The sequence below is a fragment of the Dendrobates tinctorius genome, unplaced genomic scaffold (assembly GCF_039654945.1).
Source record: "Dendrobates tinctorius isolate UK_male_01 unplaced genomic scaffold, ASM3965494v1 ptg000310l, whole genome shotgun sequence".
Lineage (NCBI taxonomy): Eukaryota > Metazoa > Chordata > Amphibia > Anura > Dendrobatidae > Dendrobates > Dendrobates tinctorius.
Genome location: NW_027361977.1, coordinates 3208474 through 3234112, shown reverse-complemented (window position 1 = coordinate 3234112; position 25639 = coordinate 3208474). Strand labels below are relative to the sequence as shown.

General features: G+C 43.5%; 1 protein-coding gene across 8 annotated transcripts in view; it reads left to right on the top strand.

Moving 5' to 3' along the window:
- SERAC1 (serine active site containing 1) overlaps window positions 1-25639 on the top strand; it is a 1540408-nt gene that overhangs the window by 366291 nt on the left and 1148478 nt on the right. For all 8 annotated transcript variants that reach the window (XM_073561007.1, XM_073561005.1, XM_073561004.1 and 5 more), the window contains one exon: window positions 12095-12131. In XM_073561007.1, coding sequence (XP_073417108.1) covers window positions 12095-12131 — 37 coding nt within the window. The remainder of the gene's footprint in view (window positions 1-12094; window positions 12132-25639) is intronic.

Sequence of the window (25639 nt, the reverse complement as noted above, 5' to 3'; positions counted from 1 at the left end):
GAGACACTTGATTGCACTATGAGGGACCCTGTGCCAGTGCCCGCGCCCAAGAGTCGGCCTACCCACCTGTCCAGGGCAACGGCACTCGCACGGTGTCGTGCGGTAGGTGGTGACCCCGGCCATGGGGAGGGAGGCAGCACAGTTAGGGAGTTTTAGAAAGTGGCATATGTTGATGTTGGACATTCAGCTGATGCAAAAGGCGAAATAGGTGAAGTACCAGGAAGAGGTGGACCAAAGCAAGCCATTTTTCTGTCACCCTATGTGTCATCAGGGGAAGGTGGGACAAAATCCTTGGAAACCCATGCGTGGTTCATTTTAATGAAGGTTAGATCATCCACATTTTGGGTTGACAGACGGGTCCTTTTTTCTGTCAGGATTGATCCAGCTGCACTGAAGACTCTTTCCGATAGCACACTTGCAGCTGGGCAAGCGAGCTCCTGTAAGGCATATTGGGCCAATTCAGGCCAGGTGTCCAGTTTAGCGGCCCAATAGTCAAAGGGGAATGACCTGTGTGGGAGAACATCGATATGGGAGGAAATGTAGTTTGTTACCATAGTTGACAACTGCTGTCTCCTGTCACTTTCCATCGATGCAGTATTACCAGTTGTGTGAGCGGTATTTGAAAAATCAGTCCACAACATTGTCATGAAACCCCTGTCTCCAACGCCACTTCTGCTGTGTGCACCACGAACACCTCTGCCAAGCTGCCCCCGGCCCGTACGGCTCGTGTGAGAACCATCACCGCTGCTGTGTGCTGGGAATGCCTCAAGCAACCGATTTACCAGAGTTGCTTGTTTATTAGCCAATATTAGGTCAAGGTTCTCCTGTGGCATGATGTTTTGTAATTTGCCTTTATAGCGTGGATCCAGGATGCTGGCCAACCAGTAGTCGTCATCGTTCATCATTTTGGCAATGCGGGCGTCCCTTTTTAGGATCCGCAAGGCATAATCTGACATGTGGGCCAATGTTCCCGGTGTCAATGATGCACTGCGAGTGCTGGGTGGAGGAGCACTTTCTGGCAAATCCACATCCCTCCAGTCACGCACAAACCCTGTACCAGACCTTGCCACGCCAACATTTTCACTTGCCCCACGAGATGCATCCTCCTCCCCTAAGTAATCATCCCCATCATCCTCCTCCTCCTCCTCTTCTTCCTCCACCTCGTCCAGGAGAGGTCCCTGAGCAGACAATGGCTGAATGTCATCAAGGATTCCCTCCTCCTCTTCCTCCTCATCAACATTGGCTGCAGACGCCTGCTCCTTAAGGTGCGTCAAAGTTTGCATGAGCAGACGCATAAGTGGGATGCTCATGCTTAGGATGGCGTCGTCTGCGCTTACCAGCCGTGTGCATTCCTCAAAACACTGAAGGACTTTACAAAGGTCTTTCAGCTTCGACCACTGCACACCTGTCAACTCCATGTCTGCTCTCAAAGTGCCTGGCCGTGTATCCTCCCACAAATGCATTATGGCCTGCCTCTGCTCGCACAGCCGCTCCACCATGTGCAGGGTGGAGTTCCACCTTGTTGCAATGTCGATAATGAGGCGGTGGTTGGGAAGGTGGAGCAATCGCTGCAGCTTCTGCATACGAACGGAGTGTACAGGCGACCGGCGGATGTGCGCGCACAGTCTTCGCACCTTCTGGAGCAGGGCTGTTAACTCCGGATAAATTTTGAGGAAGCACTGCACCACCAGGTTCAAGGTGTGAGCCAAGCAAGGTATGTGGCTGAGTTTTGAAAGGGCTATGGCTGCCACAAAATTACGGCCGTTATCACTAACTACCTTGCCTGCCTCAAGATGTACACTGCCCAGCCATGACTCAGTTTGTCGCTTCAAGTACTCGGCCAGCACCTCGGCGGTGTGTCTGTCGCCCAAACACATCATCTGCAACACAGCCTGCTGACGCTTTCCACTAGCTGCTCGATAGGGGGACACATCGTGTGCAAGAGTGGCAGCTGCAGATGGAGTGCTCGTACGACTGCGCTCTGTGGACGAGCTTTCGCTTGAGGAGGAGGAGGAGGGTGGAACGCCTACAGCTAACTGATTCCTATACCGTGGGCTAGGCAGCACTGTCCCACCACCGCTGTCCCCTGTGGACCCTGCATCCACCACATTAACCCAGTGCGCAGTGATGGACACGTAACGGCCCTGGCCATGCCGACTGGACCATGCATCAGTTGTGAGGTGCACCTTTCCGCTCACTGACTGCTTGAGTGCATGGACAATGCGGTCTTTCACATGATGATGGAGGGCTGGGATGGCTTTGCGAGAGAAGAAGTGGCGACTGGGTAGGTCATAGCGTGGTACTGCATAGGCCATGAGTTCGCGGAAAGCTGTGCTTTCCACCAACCGAAAGGGCATCATCTCAAACGAGATTAGTTTGGCAATGTGGGCGTTCAAACCCAGTGTACGCGGATGAGAGACTGAGTACTTTCTTGACCTACTCATAGTGTCTGGGAGGGTGAGCTGGACTTGAGAGCTGCATATGGTGGAAGTAGCGGTGGACAGGGCGGACTGAGAGAGGGTTGATGATGGTGATGGAGTTGGTGTTCTTTCTGATGGCCTAGAATCAGTATTTCGTTGATATAACAGTGGGATTCCCTGACTGCTGTGGTCTTGCAACGACACCTCAACATTTGCTGCTGTGCTAACCGGTGGGCTTACAGTGGGGGAAACAATGTAGCGTTGCTGACTACCTTCGTTGTGATCAGTTGCACATGTGGCACTTGAGGTTTGGTGTTGTGTCCACGCTTGCAAGTGCATGCTGGTTAAATGTCTAAGCATGCAACTGGTATTCAAATTTTTCAGATTTTTCCCTCGGCTAAAGGTCTTTGCGCACTTCTTACAGATAACCTTGGCCTGATCATGAGGATTTTGTTCAAAAAAGTGCCACACTGCACTCTTCCTACTTTGGCAGACATTTTGCGGCCTAGCACGCTGTGATCTTTTGACCCTCTGGACAAGCTGTCCAGCAACTCTTTTGATGTTTGGAACCTGTCTTTGGAGTGCTCCGGGCCTGCCAGATAACAGCTGTTGCGATGTCGATGTCTGCTGTGGATGCTCCTCATCTGAGCTATTGGAAGCAGCACCCTCTTCCCCCAATGGATGCCAATCTGGGTCAACAACTGGGTCATCCATCACCTCCTCTTCTATGTCATGTGCACCTTCCTCTGTGTCACCGTGTATGGTGGTATAGTGTGCGGGAAGGGGCACCTGAGTCTCATCAGGGTCAGAATCTGGCTCTGTACACTGCGAGGACAATGTAGTGCTCTGAGTGAATGTACCAGCAGAATCATCCATCAGCGGCTGTGCATCAGTGCACTCCATGTCAGATTCATCTTGGCCTGGGTAATTCACCATTTGACTTGATAATCCAGGCATGGTATGTGAAAACAGCTCCATGGAGTAATCAGTAGTATGGCCTGCGTCATCCTTCAATCTTGGTTGGGGTGAAGGACACAAGGAAAGGTGTGGTTCATGAACATGAGCCTCCAATGACGACTCAGTGCTTTTACTTTTTACAACTGAAGAAGAGGAGGCGATAGAGCTGGAGGCTGAGTCAGCAATGTAAGACAAAACTTTTTCCTGATGCTCTGGCTTTAAAAGCGGTTTGCCAACTCCTAGAAAACTAAGCGTTCGAGGCCTTATGTAGCCAGACGATGACGCAGGGTCAGCACCTCCTGCATTCGGTCCTATTTTGCTCTTGCCACTACCATCAGATCCACCACCAACACCATCATTACCAGCTGCCAACCCCCGCCCAATTCCACGGCCTCTTCCACCAGCCTTCCTCATTTTTGGTAGAAATGTAGACAAAATCCAACAAACTATATAGTAATGTAAAACAAGGTACAAGGTGTCTATAGGGCAGGGGAGATTTTGAATATCTGCACACACTTTTGGACACTGGACACTTTTGGATTGTGTGAGGCCCACTGATATCTGAGCGCTATGTGACAGGCTCGATGGCACAGCTGTGACAAAAGTGACTAGAGGATAAGGGAGATTTTGAATTTCTGCACACACTTGTGGACAGTGGACACTTTTGGATTGTGTGAGGCCCACTGATATCTGAGCGCTATGTGACAGGCTCGATGGCACTGCTGTGACAAAAGTGACTAGAGGATAAGGGAGATTTTGAATATCTGCACACACTTTTGGACACTGGACACTTTTGGATTGTGTGAGGCCCACTGATATCTGAGCGCTATGTGACAGGCTCGATGGCACTGCTGTGACAAAAGTGACTAGAGGATAAGGGAGATTTTGAATATCTGCACACACTTTTGGACACTGGACACTTTTCGATTGTGTGAGGCCCACTGATATCTGAGCGCTATGTGACAGGCTCGATGGCACTGCTGTGACAAAAGTGACTAGAGGATAAGGGAGATTTTGAATATCTGCACACACTTTTGGACACTGGACACTTTTGGATTGTGTGAGGCCCACTGATATCTGAGCGCTATGTGACAGGCTCGATGGCACTGCTGTGACAAAAGTGACTAGAGGATAAGGGAGATTTTGAATATCTGCACACACTTTTGGACACTGGACACTTTTGGATTGTGTGAGGCCCACTGATATCTGAGCGCTATGTGACAGGCTCGATGGCACTGCTGTGACAAAAGTGACTAGAGGATAAGGGAGATTTTGAATATCTGCACACACTTTTGGACACTGGACACTTTTGTATTGTGTGAGGCCCACTGATATCTGAACGCTATGTGACAGGCTCGATGGCACTGCTGTGACAAAAGTGACTAGAGGATAAGGGAGATTTTGAATATCTGCACACACTTTTGGACACTGGACACTTTTGGATTGTGTAAGGCCCACTGATATCTGAGCGCTATGTGACAGGCTCGATGGCACTGCTGTGACAAAAGTGACTAGAGGATAAGGGAGATTTTGAATCTCTGCACACACTTTTGGACACTGGACACTTTTGGATTGTGTGAGGCCCAATGAATATCTGAGCGCTATGTGACAGGCTCGATGGCACAGCTGTGACCAAAGTGACTAGAGGATAAGGGAGATTTTGAATATCTGCACACACTTTTGGACACTGGACACTTTTGGATTGTGTGAGGCCCACTGATATCTGAGCGCTATGTGACAGGCTCGATGGCACAGCTGTGACAAAAGTGACTAGAGGATAAGGGAGATTGGATTGCTTTTAAAAAAGCAGTTTGCGGAGCAGTGGGTAAACAGCAATGCCAGCCTGTCAGGAAGCCTTAGAAGGCAGCCCAACAACCAACACCACTGATACACCACTATATAGCCTCCCCTTGCACTGCACACACAGTGACTGGTGTGTTGTGCAGGCCAAATTGCTAGCAGCAGAAGCAGTTTTTTTTTCTTCTCAGCAGGACAAAAAAAAAAATTGGGATTGCTTTTAAAAAAGCAGTTTGCGGAGCAGTGGGTAAACAGCAATGCCAGCCTGTCAGGAAGCCTTAAAAGGCAGCCCAACAACCAACACCACTGATACACCACTATATAGCCTCCCCTTGCACTGCACACACAGTGACTGGTGTGTTGTGCAGGCCAAATCGCTAGCAGCAGAAGCAGTTTTTTTGTCTTCTTCCCTGCCTAACGCTCTCCCTACAGAATCAGCAGCAACCTCTCCCTATACTAAGATCGGCAGAAGTAAGATGGCGGTCGGCGTGCACGCCCTTTTATACCCCCTGTGATGCCCACCAAAGCAAGCCAATCACTTGCATGCCCTTCTGAAAGATGGTGGTGACCCGTGCCTATGTCATCACGTTGCCCACAGTGTCCGTGGATCCTGATTGGCTGAAAAAGAGCGCAAAACAAACTTTTGAAACGCGACTTTGGCGCGTAAGTCGCCGACCTCGTGGCCGACCTCATCCTAGGGTCGGGTTTCGTTTCATGAAACCCGACTTTGCCAAAAGTCGGCGACTTTTGAATTTTTTTGACCCGTTTCGCTCAACTCTAGTATTAATATTTCATAATTGAACTTTCATATGAATTTTATAAATGTTACGCAAATATATATGTTCTATCAAACTATGAACAACAGTGATAAGCAGTTCTGCTGGAGATAGAGACATTTCTTACTTCTTGTGTGTCACTGTTCTCCACTGCCCTTATCTAATCTTATACTTGGTTAACCTCATGCTGCCCCAACCCCCTACTTACAATGTATGAAACTGAAAGTGAAAATGTGTTGCAAATTCTTAGTAGTAAAGCTCCTCCTCTAGACTAGAACATACTAGGTGTGCGTCTTCCAAGCATCTCACAGCTGCCTGCTACTCAGAAGAGGAAGACTGTAAGAAGTATTATCCTTTCAACAAACTTTGCATCAGTTAACTGTGAGTACATGAGGAATAATAACAATATTACTGACCACTATATCAGTTGTACGATCTGGCAATAGTTTTGTACAATTGTTTTTAGGAAAAACAATTGTCATTTGGATTGTGAATGCAGAATTAAAAACCTGAGAATGTCAAAGAAGCATCACATTAAATCAGCTGTATTTGAACATTTCACCATCACTCAAGATAGAAAACATTATGTCTGTCAGTGTATGACAAATGATCCAGACGAAAACAAATGCTGTGAAGCCAAGATGAGTGCATATTCAGGCAAAGATAAAAATGCTCCTACCAGAGCTTCTAATCTAAAGAGACATTTACAGCGCTTTCATCCAGAAGTACTGAAAGCAGTGGATGAGAAAGACTGCATCCAAACCAATGAACCAGTGCCCAGCTCTTCCAGCCAAACAAAGGAGCAGAGAACTTTGCAGCCATCAGTTGCAAGATATTTTGTCAGTGACAAAGTTACTGTGACAATGACAGTAGATACATATAAAAAACAGATCATAGAGCTTGTTGTAAAGAATAGTGTGCCTATTTCATTATTTTCACGACCAGCTTTTATGTGTCTGAATGGGGAAATGGCCCGCAAGCTTGGTGTTTCTCTGGAGAGAGAGAGTATTAGAAAATTAGTAATCGAAGAAGCTTTTAAACAAAAGGAAGAACTTAAAAAAACTCTCAAGGGACGCTTTCTGTTTCTTAAAATGGATGCCTGCACACGTCACAGAGTGAACTATTTTGCCATCAATGTCCGATTTGTTTGCGACAAAAATGAAATAGTTACCAAGACATTGGCAGTAAAAGACACCAAAGCTCATCACACCAGTGAGTTTCTCCAGGTCTTGGTGGAAAAGGTTCTGCAAGACTATGAACTTAAAAAAGAGCAAGTTCTTTCTGTCGTAACTGACAATGCTTCAAATATGATAAGTACTATTAAGCTAATGAATGAGAGTAATGATGGTGACCAGCAGCTAGAAGAACATTCTGGGTCCACAGACACAGAAATGTTTGAAATAGAGGAACACAGTATTGTAACTGAGGAGCAAACTGAAGTTGCTTAAGATGAACAGCAACATGATAGTTTAGATGATCTTGTTGAAACTGTGTCAATATGTTCTTTCTTTCATCACATGCGCTGTGTTGTGCATACGCTACAGCTGGCTATAAGAGACAGTCTGCAAGAAGGACATGCTGCTGCACTGATTGGCAAGGTGAGAAAATTGGCTACTGTTGCCAGAACCCCTAAAGTTGACTCAATTTTGAAGAGACGTGCTGGAAAAGGGGCAATTATTGATCAAGCCACACGATGGGGCAGTACTTACTTAATGATTCAGCGCTTGGTTGAACTGAAAACCTTTCTTGTAGACATGGCTAACCCTCAACTGATGCTAAATGAAAGTCAGTGGAATCAGGTGACTGAGCTGGAAAAATTGCTAGAGCACCCATTTACAGTGACTAAAAAATTACAAGCAGAGGACTTAACTCCAGGTATTTTCTTAAAGGAGTGGAAGAACCTGATGTTTCGCCTGTCCCAAAGAGGAGGGTTAATTGCAAGTGGCATTGCTACATCAATGAAATGGAGAGAGGAGCTACTATTACAAAATAACATTCTTTTGGCAGCTGTTTATGTAGACCCAATGCATCGGATTCAACAGCTAAGTAAAGGAAAAGAAGCTCTGTTTGAAATAGCAGTAAGGATGAAAGGGTTGCAGAACAGTCAGGAGGAGCAAGAAGAATTTGGTCGTCCTGCCACATCTTCACCCTCATCATCAACTGATGAAGAATTTAATTTCGAAAAATATTTGGATCACAAGGACCATGCAAAGCGTTCCCGCATAGAAGAAGAGTCATCCCCATCAAGGAACACAGCCAGTACATTTCAGCAGAATTTTTCATGTGCACTAAAAGAAATTGAGAAATTTGACCGTTCATCAAAAATAACAGTGCAACAAGCGATTCCTCTGTATCCTGACATTGTCAGAGATGTTGCCCGAGTGGTTACTGCTTTGCCACCAACACAAGTTTGTGTAGAGAGGTTGTTCTCTGCTCTCAAAATAATTAGATCAGATTTGAGGGCATCCATGAAGGAGGATCTGACAGAGGCAATACTTTTTCTGAGGACAAATTTATAGATTTCTTCTTATTAACTGCATAAAAGTGTTTATTGCATATTTACTTACAGTTTAGAAAAGTTTATAAAAGTTATTTGCTATATTCTAATTGTAATCTAATAAATGTAGTTTTTGCTCTAAGTGGTCTGATTACTTATATGATGGTGAGAAACTGAATAAGCACGATGTTTAATATTTTACAACAGTAAATTTGTTGTTATGAATTGGCCATTTATGAAGGAGTCGGAGCCGGAGTCGGAGTCGGAGCCTGATAAAATCCAGGAGTCGGAGTCGCAACTGTGGCTTACCGACTCCACAGCCCTGTTTAGAACGCATCCATAAAAAAACAAGCTCTCGGACTTCTCTTCAGGACCTCACCTCTCTTCGCATCAAACTTAAAGATTTATTAAACGTGAACTCCGCAAAATTATTTATGCATTGTAGACACAGATTTTATCTGCATGGGAACAAATGCAGTAAGCTCACTTCCCATATGCTCAATAAACAAAAAGAAAAAATGTTCATAAAGCATGTCTTTACTAAAGCTAACAAGAAGGTGTTTAGGTCCGACGAGATTGCCGAGACTTTTAGACAATACTACGAATCTCTCTATAATTTAGATACCCTGGAACCGATGATAGATTGCTCTACTGCAGCAGACAGGATACAGAAATTATTAGCCCCCCTTTCCCTTCCCAAGGTCCCATTAGGAAATCGTATATCTCTTCTCTCAAAAATTACTCTCCAAGAAATACAGGATACCTTACTCACTATCCCAAATAATAAAACGCCAGGCCCAGACTGTTTCCCTGTGATTTATTATAAAAAGTTTGCAGACATTCTCTTTCCTCACCTAGTTGACCTGTTTAATGCATTTCTGGAGGGGAAAACCCCATCTAGACAATCTCTGGAGGCATATATTACTATTAAACCCAAGGAGGGTAGAGACGGCAGCCTATGTAGCAATTATCGTCCAATCTCTTTACTTAATACTGTTTTGAAGTTAGGGTCGAAGATTCTAGCCTCTAGAATTAATAGTGTCCTGGAAACATTAATCCACCATGACCAAGTGGGTTTCGTAAAGGGGAGGGAAAAGACAATGCCACAAAAACCTTACTCGCTATTTATCACTCTATACGCTCTGGCATTCCCTTAACCATTCTGTCGACAGACGCCGAGAAGGCCTTCGATAGAATTAGCTGGCATTATTTGATTTGCACTCTGCAAAAATTTGATTTTCCTCCCCCTTTCATAGAAGCTATTATGTCTCTCTATACCACACCAACTGCTAAGGTCAGGGTAAATGGATTATTTTCAAACTCTTTTAAGATTTCCAATGGCACTAGACAGGGCTGCCCTCTCTCCCACCTCCCTTTTTGTCCTAGTGATGGAGACATTGATACAGAAAATCAGGCAAGACCCTGATATCAGGGGATTAGTGGTGGGCCAGATCGAACTCAAGATAGCTGCTTTTGCAGATTACCTCCTACTCTTGATTACCAACCCCAGCATAGCTTTTTCACACCGCTTAGATTTATTTACGGAATTTGGAATTCTCTCTAACTTCAAAATTAACATGAGTAAGTCTGAAATTTTGAATATCTCGGCATCGGTTAAAGAAGTCTCGAGGTTAAAACAAACGACACCTTTTCATTGGCCTCCTGAAAAATTAAAATTTTTGGGGATTTATTTAACTGCTGACCCCTCTACTCTATATAAATTTAATTTTCTCCCTCTGCTATCCAACTTACAAACTCTACTTAATTCTTACGAATTACCTTTTCTTTCTTGGATGGGGAGAATCAAAGTTGTGAAATCCTACATTTTTCCAAAAATTTTTTATGTTATGAATATGGTCCCTATTCCTCTTCCCAATTCCTTTTTTATAATGGTGAACAAACTAGTTTCAAAATTCATATGGCAAAATAACAGAGCCAGATTGCCTCCCAAAATTTTATTTTTACCAAAAAATAAAGGGGGACTCGGTCTCCCTGACTTCAAGAAATATTACCAGGCCATCCACATCTCCCGTTGGCTACGTATGGTCAAGACCAACCCTGATCAGAAAGCTCTAAATTTGGAAGTCAGTCTGTTGGGCAATATGGCTGAGATTTTTCTTTGGTCTTCCTGTACCCCAGCTACTCACTCCATCGACGCCATAACTTATAATACATTATCTATTAGATGTTCTTTAGTTCCTAATATATTACCCCTTTGCTATTTTTTAGACCATATTCCAATAAGAGTCATTCCCTGGCTGACTGACCCGAACTATGTTGACGTTTATGGTCTTTGGGATTTTTTACCGAATCTACCTATTTCGCATCTTCTATCTAACCAGGTCCCCTGTACAGAAGACTGGCCAAAAGACGCCAGGAATCAACCTCGAGACCTTTTACAAAAAATCCATATACGTTTTATTATGTCTAAATTTAGGTCGAGATACAAACATGGTTCTGACTGGCTTTGGCTGGAATTTTTAATAGGTCTCCGATCTATTCCCCCTAAACTCGTCTCTAAAATGTATGTTAATCTGGTCAATCCGCTATCTCAATTTAAGCCACTTTATTTATCCTCATGGGAATCTGAACTAAATCTGTCTTTATCGCCCCAGGAGACTAGTCAAATCTTAGGCAACTCCCACGGTTTCTCAAGGTGTATTCTATTACAGGAAAATGCTTTTAAAATTCTTTCACGCTGGTACAGAACCCCGGACAGACTGTTCCATATGGGTTTGGCTTCCTCCCCTCTATGTTGGAGATGCTCTGGTTCGGTTGGAACACTGATTCACATCTTTTGGACATGCCCGGCTATTTCTATATACTGGTCAGGAATCAATAGTTCCCTGCACAAATTAGGTTTGACTAATAGGAACCTAACCCCTCCAGAAGTTCTTCTATCACTACCTACTAGAGAGTTTAAACCCAAGAAACATAACCTACTTCCCCTCTTGATAGCGGCCTCTAAGCATCTAATTTCCATTCATTGGAAACAACCTTTCCCCCACACAATTTCTGAGTGGGTAACTAAAGTTCAAGACATCTATAGAATGGAAGAGTTGTTGAGTTGGGAGTCGCGCTCACATAGCGAGTTCCAATCAACTTGGCACCCTTGGATAAATAGACCCTTCCTTATCCCTTGACAGCTCTCAGTTATTGCTATACCTATACATCCCGCATTCCCCTTTCAGAGTCCTGCGCCGAAGTGACGGAGCCCGACCTCGAAACTGCCCCAAATTACTACAAACATTTCCAATTGTGATAAATCTAATTGCCCATCTTTTAACTCATTTGGCTGCTCTAACTGGTGCACTCCTTACTTCTATTTGTCTCATCTTTGTAGGTCTCCAGATGGATTTCGTACATTCTTTTGGAGCCGTTATTACAATCACTAAGTTAATACTACCTGAATTTAGTTATTTATATTTTGTGGATCCTTTTATAGTTACCTGTTTTATGGTCTCTGCCAATACGATTTTATGGGAATTTAACTGATGATTCTCTATGCAATTGTCATTTTCTGATTTATGAAGCATGTGCTGATTACATGGCTGAGCCATAACTTTCTTGTGTTGTACTGTATGCAAAAAATTTCTGGATTATGTTATTACAATTATAATGTGCCATTTGCTCTTATTTTTCTTTAGGAAACATTGCCAGAATTACTGGATCGCTCTTTTTAGGGTAAGTAACTTTTTCAATACATAAATGCAAACAAGATGAAATGGCAAGTATCTAAAAAGATTTTATGCCTCTAAAAGGGGCACAAACCATAAACCATGTTACTGTCACCAATGTAACACTGGTTTTGCAGCATATTTTATTATAACATATTCAATACTGTGTCAGGTCTTTGTATATGATTGGTGGGTGTCTATTTTTTATTATTCAATCTGATTTTATTTTAAAACTTTATTTTTACATGTTATATTCCTCAAAAAGTAAACTAACTATCACCATGATCATGTGACCTATTAGATTGGCACTACCTTTATTTGATATCAAAAGCTTGTCTGTGCAAAGTGATTTTGTATGCAACCATCATTCTACAAGGTCATAAAAACACAACACTGTAGAATAAGGCCCATTAACCCCTTCAAGACATGCACCATACTAGTACGGCGAACGTCGTGTCCCTTCCCTTGATGTTTTGAATAGCTGACATATGCCCCTAACAGCCGCGGGTGGAATTGCGATCCAACTACTGCTGTTACCCCGTTAAATGCCACTGTCAATCTCTGACAGCTGAATTTTAATGTGACCATGCTGTCACATGATTGTGGGTCAGAAATGGGTCGGCATGACATCCAGAGATCTCCAGCAGACCTCTATAGTTTTCATTGCCAGATTGCTATGAGCGCCGCCTCATGGTCGGCGCTTATAGCAAGTGAGCATTTCTGCTACACATAGGCGATCTGATCATCACCTGTGTGTAGCAGAGCCATTTGGGTTATTGCAGCTTCTAGTCTCCCATGGAGACTATTGAAGCATGCAAAAAGTAAAAAAAAAAGTTTTTAAAAATATAAAAAATATATAAAAGTTGAAATCACCTCCCATTCGCCCCATTCAAAATCAAACAAAAAAATAAAAATTTACACATTTTTGGTATTGCCACGTTCAGAATCTCCCGATCTATCAATAAAAAAATTAACCTGATCACTAAACGACATAGCGAGGAAAAAAAGTCAAAACATCAGAATTACTTTTTTTGGTTGCCGCGACATTGCATTAAAATAAAGGGCGATCAGCGATCAAAAGATCGTATCTGCACAAAAATGGTATAATTAAAAATGTCAGATCTGCTTGGAAAAAATAAGCCCTCACCCAACTCGAGATCACAAAAAATGGACACGCTACGGGTATCAGAAAATGGTGCAATTTTTTCTTAACAAAGTTTGGAATTTTTTTTCACCACTTAGATAAAAAAAGAAACTAGACATGTTGGATGTCTATGAACTCATAATGACCTGGAGAATCATAATGGCAGGTCAGTTTAGCATTTAGTGAATATAATAAAAAAGAAAAACAAAAAACAAGTGTGGGATTGCACTTTTTTTTTGCAATTTCACCGCACTTGGAATTTTTTTTCCCATTTTCTAGTACATGACATGGTAAAACCAATGGTGTTGTTCAAAAGTACAACTCGTCCCGCAAAAAACAAACCCTCATGCAGTGGAGGATACTCAATTGTTTCAGGTGCTAGAAAACGTGGAGTTGCCTTCTTTTGTCTCTATACAGGCTCAGTTTCCAAATGAGAAAATTAGGTGGTTTGAATACTTGCAATTACAATCCTTCCTAGTGACACATAATTTTGATAAAATTTCGATTTCAAACTTCACCTTTTTTGAGAAATTGTTGTAGAGGAAAATAAGCCACCACATGCTGTATCTGTGATGTATGGGGGATTGAGCAGAGAGGATGAAGCGGAGAAGTTAACATTTCAGCAGGCATAGGAGAGAGACTTAGGCCTCTTTCACACATCAGGTTTTCGCCGTCAGGCGTGATTCGGCTCTTTTGACAAAAACCGGATCCAGCGAAATGCAATGCCGGATCCGGTTCCCCCCCATTGACTTGCATTAGCACCGGATGGCCATGCGGTTCGTCGGTTTTCGCCGGATCCGGCAATGTGTCGCAATCCGGCGTCTGGAAAAAACGGCAACTGTAACTTTTTTTGTCTCCGGCGAAAAAGCTGGACCCACTGGATCCGGCGCGTCCGGCTTTTTCACACAATGAAAGTCTATGAGCGCCGCAATGTGCCGGATCCGGTGGCCGGATCCGGTTTTTTGGGTATGAGCATGCTCAGTAGCTCTGCCCACAGCAAACATTTATAAAACCATGACAGTGGGACCCTCAGCCACAGCCAACATGCCACCCAAGAGAGGAAGCAGCCGCAGGAGAAGGCAGGAGAATACTGCACCACCAGCACCACCACCCCAAATGGAGCCAAGCGACCATGCCGAACAACAGGAGGGGAGTCCACCAGAAGATGACAGACGGTAATTATCAAATCCCCCTTTCCTCAAAACTAGGGCCATGGAATATCAAGATATTCATTGGCCCTTTGTTTCTCTTTATTCAACAACCGCCCAAGAGATGCAGCAGCAGCAGCAGCAGCACTGGCAGCAGCAGCACCACCCACAGGAGTGGCATCTGGCCAGCAGGAGGACACCACATCTTCTTCTGGGAGCACTCCCTCGCATCGTCAGCGTTTGACGGTAAGTTTTTATTTCCAAAATCCATCATCTCTGGAATATATGTCTATTCATTGGCTTTTATTTCAAAACAGGAATCACAAGCTGAAGAGGAGCTCCCAGAAGAAGAAGGAGGGGGTGGACAGACACCTGGAGTGGGCTCACAATTGGTAAGTTTTTTGCATCAAACGCAGAAACACAACATCACACTACACACAACACATAGAAAACAATGTAGCGCAGACATCACACAGCAAACACATATGCCTACATCCAAACACATAATTTTTTTTCTTTTCTTTTCTAGTCTTCCCAATCTGATGCTCGGCCAAGAGGTCCTCGCAATGCCTTCCAGGGTCGTCGGCGACAGCAATGCAGCGGTCTCCAGCGTGTAAGTATAATATTTTTGCTTTGTTTTGTTGTCAACTTTTTATTTCATTTATTAAAGTGTGGTGCCTAATTTTGGTATTTTTCTCTTTTTCTTTCACAGCCTTCACTGCGTGCTCCCGACTCTGACGGTGAGGAGGGGGGGATTGACGTGGACCTCCTCATCGATCTGGTCAGAGAAAGGGAGCCGCTATGGAATATGGGTGACCGCCGCCATGCTGATGTGATAGTTACCCGACGGCTCTGGGAGGAAATCTGTTCGCTCCTTGTGGACCGCTGGGAGGACCTCGATGCTCGGGCCCAGATTCAAGAGCGTAAGTATATACAGTACCGGCTGCTTGATGAAGAGCCTTGAGGAGATCATCTGCATATTCCCAGTGCCTTCTGGGATAAGTGGAGAGTCTCCGCGAGCTCAACGATCACTGGGTTTTGGCCGTTGCAGCTGAAAAGAGGAAATCGGAAAACCAGGGGAAGAGCCTTGAGGAGATCATCTGCATATTCCCAGTGCCTTCTGGGATAAGTGAAGAGTCTCCGCGAGCTCAACGATCACTGGGTTTTGGCCGTTGCAGCTGAAAAGAGGAAATCGGAAAACCAGGGGAAGAGCCTTGAGGAGATCATTTGCATATTCTCAGTGCCTTCTGGGATAAGTGAAGAGTCTCTGCGAGCTCAACGATCACTGGGTTTTGGCCGTTGCAGCTGAAAAGAGGAAATCGGAAAACCAGGGGAAGAGCCTTGAGGAGATCATCTGCATATTCCCAGTGCCTTCTGGGATAAGTGAAGAGTCTCCGCGAGCTCAACGATCACTGGGTTTTGGCCGTTGCAGCTGAAAAGAGGAAATCGGAAAACCAGGGGAAGAGCCTTGAGGAGATCATTTGCATATTCTCAGTGCCTTCTGGGATAAGTGAAGAGTCTCTGCGAGCTCAACGATCACTGGGTTTTGGCCGTTGCAGCTGAAAAGAGGAAATCGGAAAACCAGGGGAAGAGCCTTGAGGAGATTATCTGCATATTCCCAGTGCCTTCTGGGATAAGTGAAAAGTCTCCGCGAGCTCAACGATCACTGGGTTTTGGCCGTTGCAGCTGACAACAGGAAATCAGAAAACCAGGGGAAGAGCCTTGAGGAGATCATCTGCATATTCCCAGTGCCTTCTGGGATAAGTGAAGAGTCTCCGCGAGCTCAACGATCACTGGGTTTTGGCCGTTGCAGCTGAAAAGAGGAAATCGGAAAACCAGGGGAAGAGCCTTGAGGAGATCATTTGCATATTCCCAGTGCCTTTTGGGATAAGTGAAGAGTCTCCGCGAGCTCAACGATCACTGGGTTTTGGCCGTTGCAGCTGAAAAGAGGAAATCGGAAAACCAGGGGAAGAGCCTTGAGGAAATCATCTGCATATTCCCAGTGCCTTCTTGGATAAGTGAAGAGTCTCCGCGAGCTCAACGATCGCTGGGTTTTGGCCGTTGCAGCTGAAAAGAGGAAATCGGAAAACCAGGGGAAGAGCCTTGAGGAGATCATCTGCATATTCCCAGTGCCTTCTGGGATAAGTGAAGAGTCTCCGCGAGCTCAACGACCACTGGGTTTTGGCCGTTGCAGCTGAAAAGAGGAAATCGGAAAACCAGGGGAAGAGCCTTGAGGAGATCATTTGCATATTCCCAGTGCCTTCTGGGATAAGTGAAGAGTTTCCGCGAGCTCAACGATCACTGGGTTTTGGCCGTTGCAGCTGAAAAGAGGAAATCGGAAAACCAGGGGAAGAGCCTTGAGGAGATCATTTGCATATTCCCAGTGCCTTCTGGGATAAGTGAAGAGTTTCCGCGAGCTCAACGATCACTGGGTTTTGGCCGTTGCAGCTGAAAAGAGGATATCGGAAAAATTTGGCTCATCTTTCATCGTTTTGAGAAAATTCAATATGGAAGAGGCTAGGAGCCATTTGGTGAGCTGCATTTCTTGCTACATGCTCAAAGACTTACCAGTGGAAAAGCCAAACTTCACATGCCACAAATGCAAGCTTGTGTCCCTGTTGGAGGAAAAGTTGCAAAATCTCGAAGAGAGGTTAGCTACGTTGAAGATCATTAAGGAAGGTGAAGAGTTCTTAGACAGAGCAGAATTATCTCTTCATGTTACAGAAAGAGAAGAAATTCGAAGTGCACCTGAAGAAACAGAGGAATGGAGACATGTGACCCAGAGAAGGAGGAGGATCAGGAGGCAGTCAGCACCCATACTTCTCAGGAACCAGTACCAGGCTCTCACGCAGGAAAACGATGAAGAAATACATCAGGATAAGACTTTGCCCACAAACAGCAACCTTGTACGCCCTCACAGTCCTCCTGGATGGAGAAAGAAAAATGTTGTGAAGAAGAAACGAAGAGTGGTGGTCATGGGGGATTCCCTGTTGAGAGGAACAGAGGCCGCTATCTGCAGACCGGATATAACTTCAAGAGAAATCTGCTGTCTTCCAGGTGCAAAAATTAAAGATGTGTCTGACAGAATATCAGGACTCTTCAGACCTACAGATGACTACCCATTCCTGCTACTACATGTGGGGACAAATGACACCGCAAGAAACGACCTGGAAACCATCTGCAGAGACTTTGAAGACTTAGGCAAGAAAGTGAAAGAACTGGGAGCGCAGGGGGTCTTCTCTTCCATCCTCCCAGTGGATGGCCATGGAACAAGGAGGTGGAATAAGATTCTGCAGGTGAACAACTGGCTACGTCGATGGTGTCGTCAGCAACAATTTGGATTTATGGATCACGGAGTGAATTACCTTTACGATGGACTACTTCCTAGAGATGGGGTGCACCTTACGAAGACTGGAAAACATGTATTTGGAAGTCGCCTTGCTACACTTGTAAGGAGAGCTTTAAACTAGAACAACATGGGAAGGGAAGCAAAAGACTAGAAAAAGCCATACACCTGACAAATGCTATTGAGAACTCTGCTATTAGAAGTGGAAAGAAAGAACAAAGACAAAAGAATCTAATTAATAAAAATATTGGAGAAAGAGAAACCAATCACAAACTAAAATGTTTCTATACTAATGCACAAAGCATGGGCAACAAACAAGGAGAATTGGAACTACTAACACAGGAAAAGAAATATGATGTCATTGGAATCACTGAAACTTGGTGGGACGACACACATGATTGGAATACAAGACTAGAAGGATACAACTTATTTTCAAGAAACAGACCTGATAAACGAGGAGGAGGTGTCGCATTGTATGTTAGAAACGCGTATATCTGCACAGAGATTGAAGCTTCAGAGACTGGGAGTTCTGTGGAAACTGGGTAAGAATACAAGGACAGAACAATGGAAAGGACACCATTGTAGGCATTTACTACAGGCCGCCTGTGCAAGCTGAAGATATGGATGAACTCTTTATGCATCAAATGGCCAAGTTCTCCAAAAAATATGACATAGTTGTCATGGGAGATTTCAACTATCCAGACATTTGTTGGGAATCTCTCTCAGGCAAAACTAACAGGTCAAGGAAATTCTTATCCTCTCTTGCTGACAACTTTATCTTCCAAAAGGTAGGGGAGAAAACAAGGGGAACTGCTACCTTGGATCTAATCCTTATAAACAAGGAGGAAATGGTCGAGGAGGTAAAAGTGGCTGGGACCCTAGGAGGTAGCGACCATGCTTTTTTAGAATTTTGGATAACTAGAGGAGGAAGACCTGTGAAGACTCAGACGTCAAGGTTAGATTTCAGAAAGGCAGATTTTAAGGGATTCAGAAAGAGAATTGGAGGGATCCAATGGCTGGATATCCTTAAAGACAAAAATGTCCAGGAAGGATGGGAAATCTTGAAAAATGAAATTCTCAAAGCACAATTGTTAACAATTCCAAAAAGATGGAAGAATAGGAAGCATTTAAGGAAGCCAGGATGGATGAACACAGAACTTAAGCACATGCTAAAAAGGAAGAAAAAATGTTTATAAAATGGAAAGAGGGAGGCATATCTAAAGAAGAATATAATGCTGTCTGCAGAACCTGCAGGGCACAAATCAGATTATCTAAAGCTGACAATGAATTGAGACTTGCAAGAGATGTCAAAAGCAATAATAAAGGATTTTGGGGATATGTCAAAAGTAAAAGAAAAGTCAAAGATGCTATAGGATTTTTGCAGGATGAAAATGATGAAATGGTAAGACAGGATGTTGAGAAGGCCGAACTTTTAAATTCCTATTTTGCATCTGTTTTCTCTCAGAAAGGAAATGTAACATCAACTGTTCTTCACTGTCCTATTAAGGGAATGGAAGAATCCAGGATATCTATAAACAGAAAGATAGTGAGGAAACACTTAGCTAACCTAAATGAATTCAAGTTTCCAGGTCCAGATGAATTATACTCCAGAGTACTGAAGGAGATAGCAGAAGAAATTTTTGAACCCCTCTCCATAATCTTTGAAAATTCTTGGAGAACAGGAGAAGTCCCAGAAGACTGGAGAAGAGCAAATGTTCCTATCTTCAAAAAGGGGAAGAAGGTGGACCCAGGCAACTATAGGCCGGTGAGTCTGACTTCTATACCAGGAAAGATCTTTGAACAAATTATTAAACAACATGTATGTCAGTACCTGGATAAGAATGAAGTTATTAAACAGAGTCAGCATGGGTTTGTAACTAATAAGTCATGGCAGACTAACTTAATTTCCTTCTATGACGGAATCACTGATTGGGTGGATCAAGGAAATGCTGTAGATATAGTATATCTTGACTTCAGCAAAGCATTTGACAAAGTATCTCATACAATCCTTATTGAAAAAATGACTAAGTATGGAATGGACAAGGCAACTGTTAGGTGGATTCATAACTGGCTTAGTGATCGGACCCAAAGAGGGGTCGTAAATGGCTTCACATCCAGTTGGAAGAATGTCTCAAGTGGGGTACCACAGGGCTCTGTCCTGGGCCCTGTATTGTTCAACATCTTTATCAACGATTTAGATGAAGGAATTGAGGGTAAACTAATTAAATTTGCTGATGACACAAAGCTAGGAGGGATAGCTAATACCAGAGAAGAGAGAGAGAGGATTCAAAAAGATATAAATAAACTGGAGAAGTGGGCAGCAACTAATAGAATGGTTTTTAACAGGGAAAAATACTACATCTGGGCAATAAAAATGAAAAAAGCATATACAGAATGGGAGGAATAGGCCTAAGCAACAGCACATGTGAAAAAGATTTGGGTATACTAATAGATCACAGACTGAATATGAGTCAACAGTGTGATGCAGCAGCAAAAAAGGCAAATGCAATTCTATGATGTATTAACAGAAGCATACAGTCTAGATCACGTGAAGTCATTATTTCCCTCTACTCCTCTTTGGTCAGACCTCATCTGGAATATTGTGTCCAGTTTTGGGCACCACATTTTAAAAAAGACATCAACAAACTGGAGCAAGTTCAGAAAAGAGCAACCAGAATGGTGACCGGTCTGCAAGCCCTGTCTTATGAGGAAAGGTTGCAGGATTTGGGATTGTTTAGTTTGCAAAAGCGAAGACTGAGAGGAGACTTAATAGCTGTCTACAAATATCTAAAGGGCTGTCACATTGTAGAAGGATCAACTTTATTCTCATTTGCACAAGGAAAGACTAGAAGTAATGGGATGAAACTGAATGGGAGGAGACACAGATTAGATGTTAGAAAAAACTTTTTGACAGTTAGAGTGATCAATGAGTGGAACAAGCTGCCACGAGAAGTGGTGAGTTCTCCTTCAATGGAAGTCTTCAAACAGAGCTGGACAGACATCTGACTGGGATGATTTAGCGAATCCTGCTTTGAGCAGGGGGTTGGACCAGATGGCCCAGGAGGTCCCTTCCAACTCTACGATTCTATGATTCTATGTAAACCACTGTTTCCCGAACTCCAGTCCTCGTGGTCCCCACGGATCATGTGTTCAGGATTTCTATTTACTATGGAAATCCTGAAAACATGACCCCTGGGGACCACGAGGACTGGAGTTTGGGAAACACTGATGTTGTATACTAACCACTTTGTGCTTTCTCATTTCAGGGGAGAGAATTGTGAAGCGGTGGCGGTCTGTGAGCGATCGTTTCAAGAAGGAGTTCAATAAAGAGATGCGGGCCCCGAGTGGATCTGGAGGACGCAGGAGCAAGTACAAGTACGCACGAGCCCTGTCGTTCCTCTGGGATACAATGGTCACCAGAAGGTAAATATTACACACCACATGTAAAAAAAAAAATGTTTACATGTCAATTTTTTTTTTCAGCCAGGGCCATGCCATGTCACTATATTAATTGTTTTTTTTTCTCTTTATTCCACAGCACGGTGACCAGCACTCGGGAGCCAGCATGGTTGGACCCTTCTGAGGCGATCCCTGGGGAGACCGGCACCGAGGGACACTTCGACCGCCCCTGTACATCTGCACCTTCCCAGCCTTCCCACACATTCGACCCATCTGTCCCATCCACCAGCGCAGGAGCATCGTGGCCGACTACATTACATGGAGCTGCTGGTGAGGAGATCGCTTTCCCTTTACCCCACCCTTCTGCACCTGTCACCTATAGTACACCTGCGGGTACTGGGCAGAGAGGTCAGGAAAAGACTTATGCGCCAGAGTTCTTGCATCTGAATGCATCTTTCCAGAACTGTCTAAAAGTCTTGTCAGAGCAAACCTCCGCAGGCTTTCAGCAGCTCAACTCCAGCATTCTGGAGTTAAAGACACTTCTGGAAACCATGCATTCAGAAGCAAGATCTTCGCCAAACCACACCTTTTTCAGGTCTGTTGTGGAGCGCATGGAAACGCCATCTCCTAGCCAGCAGATGCATGTAATGCATTCGTGCCACGGTGCTCTACTGCAAGTTACCTCCCCACCTCCTCCTCCCACCACAGTAGTTCCTCCACCTGCTCCCCCTCCAGCCACTGTCCCTTCTCCCCCTCCTATTACATACCAGCCACCTCCCCAGTACCAGCAACCTCCCCAGTACCAGCAACCTCCCCAGTACCAGCCATCTCCCCACTTCCAACAACCTGCCCCGTACCAAACTCCTTCCCCATACCACTTTCCATCCACATCATCTGCTCCTACGGTCCCTGCCCAACCCTCCACTCCACCACCCACCACCTGTTCTGCCTCCCACATGGCCACCCATTCTCTAGCTTTTTCCACACCTTCACCTCTAACTGTTCCTTCCCCACCACGATCCCAGTCCTCGCTCCACACTTCCAGTGTCGAAGTGTCCCGCAGCCCCTCCAGCAGTATTTCCACCCCACGCTACACAAATTTATAAATATGTGTGTATTGAAATAAAAATGACCAATTTTATGGTTTCAAAGCTTTATTAAAAAAGTTTATTGAAATTTCAAAACAGTTTACTCCAAAAAAAAATTTTTCAATAAAAGTTTAATTATTGTTTTACACTGGTTGTCTGTCATTTATTTCTGCAGTGAAATATGGTAAAAAAATGGTTAAATACAGGGTATTTAAAAGGTAAAAAGGTATTCAAAACCAGGTATATAACTGTGGGTAAAGGGTAAATAAATTTTACCTTTTTGCCACAGTTGTGTTCCTGGTTGTGTTTGAAGCAAAGTATTTCACCTAATAAGTTGTGTATCTTGTTGGTGATTTCCTAACAATGTACACAACTTTTGTTAAAAGGTGAAATACTTTGCATAAAACACAACCAGGTACACACCTGTGGCCTAAAGGTAAAAATATTTAAACCATGACAAGATAGCCAACTTTGGTTGGCAAAGGTATATACTGTTGGTACAGAAGGTACACAAGTTTGGTTAAGGGCACAAATCTTTCACACTCTGTCATCCTGCCAGTGTATTCTGCCTTGAGGTGACATAAAGTATTGTGCAAAATTGTCCCTCATTACTGAAACCGTCACAGAACTTCTAGTGGTAATGTTCTGGTAATCTTGCAAGGTGGTTTCTTCAGAGGTGTCCTCAATGGAAATGGGTTCCTTGCAGATAACAAAATTGTGGAGTACCACGCAAGCTTTGAGCACCTCGTCAACAGTTTCTGTCTTGAGGTTTATCGCAGTCAATAGGACACGCCATTTGGATGTCAGAATACCAAAGGAGCATTCCACCATTCTTCTTGCTCTTGTTAGGCGGTAATTAAAAATGCGTTTTGTTCTTGTCAATCCTCTGCTACAGTAGGGTTTCAAAAGGTGTTCTGACAGCTGGAATGCTTCATCCCCTACACAGACAAAAGGCATAGGTGGACCAGATGTTTGCGGCAGCGCTCTAGGGGATGGGAACTGGAAGGTGTTTCCATACAGTTTACGCCCCATGGCAGACAGTTTGAAAACTTGAGAGTCATTGGAGCAGCCATAGGCCCCAATATCAACAGCAATAAATTTGTATTCCGCGTCAGCGATGGCCATGAGGACAATGGAAAAATATTTCTTGTAATTGAAATATTCCGATCCCGATCCTGCTGGCTTTACAATGCAGATATGTTTCCCGTCCACAGCGCCCAAGCAGTTCGGAAACTGACATATCTGTAGAAACTTTTCAGAAATTTCAATCGACCTCTCTGTTGTGGGCTCTGGTAAAAACTATTCAACTAAGGAGTCCCACAGTGCATGGCATGTGTGCTTCACTATTCCAGATATGGTGGAAATCCTGAGTCTGTACTGGAAATGCAGTGACGAAAGGGATTCTCCAGTTGCAAGAAATCTGTGGGGAATTAAAAAACAATAAATTAGTTAAAAATAACAGCATTACCTACCAAAAGTCAGCTATAACACTTGGAGATACAAACTACCACCAACAAGATTGCAGTGAAAGTGTGCTCTGATGCGAGCATATCCAATAAATGTGGCTTACCTTAAAGTCACCATCAGACGCTCTGCGGGTGAAACAGAGAAGCGACAATAAGTGTCCGATTTTCTTATGAGGTGTGCAATGTGCTCCACCAAGTAATCAAATTTCTCCATTTTCATCGGAAGATATCCAAAAAATTTCTCCGGGTTTCGTCTAAGGTCCATGCAGAGTATAGAATAGACCCCACGCGTCATTCTCTTGGCTGTGATGGGGTGGATCCACAAACGTCGTCTACGATGCATGATGCGCTGCTGTCTCGCTCTCTCCTTTTCCAGAACAATCACCCTCAAATGATTCGCCTCCGCTGTAAAATCCGCCAAATTCTTCAAAATATTTCCAATGACAACATCCATCTTCGCCAGTCACTTGCTCTTCTCTCCAACCTGCACTTTCTCCTCTACAACCTGTCAAAGAAGGGCTGTAGGAACACGGTATATATAGCCTTAGGGATAAGCTTGTCTCCTGAGGGATGGGAAAGAGGGTTTCTCTTCACTCATAAACTTGCTAGCGTCGGGATTGCACAAGAGAACTATAAAATACTTATGAGATGGTATCATTACCCTTCTAAACTACATGCAATATATCCAGCAGTTTCAGGGGTTTATTGGAGATGATTCACATTTGTTGGGAATGCTCTAAGATCAAGCCATTCTGGGAGAAGGTTTTCGAAAATTATCAACGTGGTGTCCAAACAATAAAAACAATAACAGCAATTGTTACCATCCACTTTTCGTGTCTCCCCTTTTTCCTTATAGTTTTTAAGCTTGTGAGCAGGGCTTTCATTCCTCTTGGTATCTGTTTTGATCTAAGTGTTTATTGCTATGCTATAAGGTCTATTGTCTGTACAAGTCCCCTCTATAATGTAAAGTGCTGCGGAATATGTTGGCGCTATAGAAATAAAATTATTATTATTATCAACGAATCACGGGAAACAGTGTAACAAGGTCCCTTCAAGTGGCTCTTCTGTCAATTTTACCTTCTTCAATAGGGACTCAGAAGAGAGATATTCTGCGGTTTTGTCTAACAGCAGCACGAATGGTAATCCCGTGGTTTTGAAACTTACAAGCCCCCCTGACATATTAGACTGGTATAAGGAAATGGTCAATCTGTGTAGAATGAAGGAGCTGTCTGCAGACTGCAATGGAACAAACAATACATTTAAAAGAATTTGAAGTGGATGGATTTTATTTCAGGACTCACCTGATTTCCATAATTTGTTCCACTGACTTCTTCAGTTACATAGGAATTTGCACATTAATATATATATATATATATATATATATATATATATATATATATATATATATATCAAAAACAGGGCAGCACTACCAAAATTAAATAGTTGGTGCAAAACCTATTCAGCAGTGTCCAAACAGCCAAATTAACAAAAGTAAAAAAATAGGCAGCACTCAAATTAAATGTGGAAAAAAGTGGATACTTTACTGATCCTCAAGTGGCAACGTTTCAACGGTGACCCGTCTTTATCAAGACTTGATAAAGACGGGTCACCGTTGAAACGTTGCCACTTGAGGATCAGTGAAGTATCCACTTTTTTCACATTTAATTTGAGTGCTGCCTATTTTTTTACTTTATATATATACAATATATATATATATATACATATATATATATAGATATATTTATATATACAGTACAGACCAAAAGTTTGGACACACCTTCTCATTCAAAGAGTTTTTTTTTATTTTCATGACTATGAAAATTGTAGATTATTATTATTAATATTTATTTATATAGCGCCATTGATTCCATGGTGCTGTACATGAGAAGGGGTCACATACAAATTACAGATATCACTTACAGTA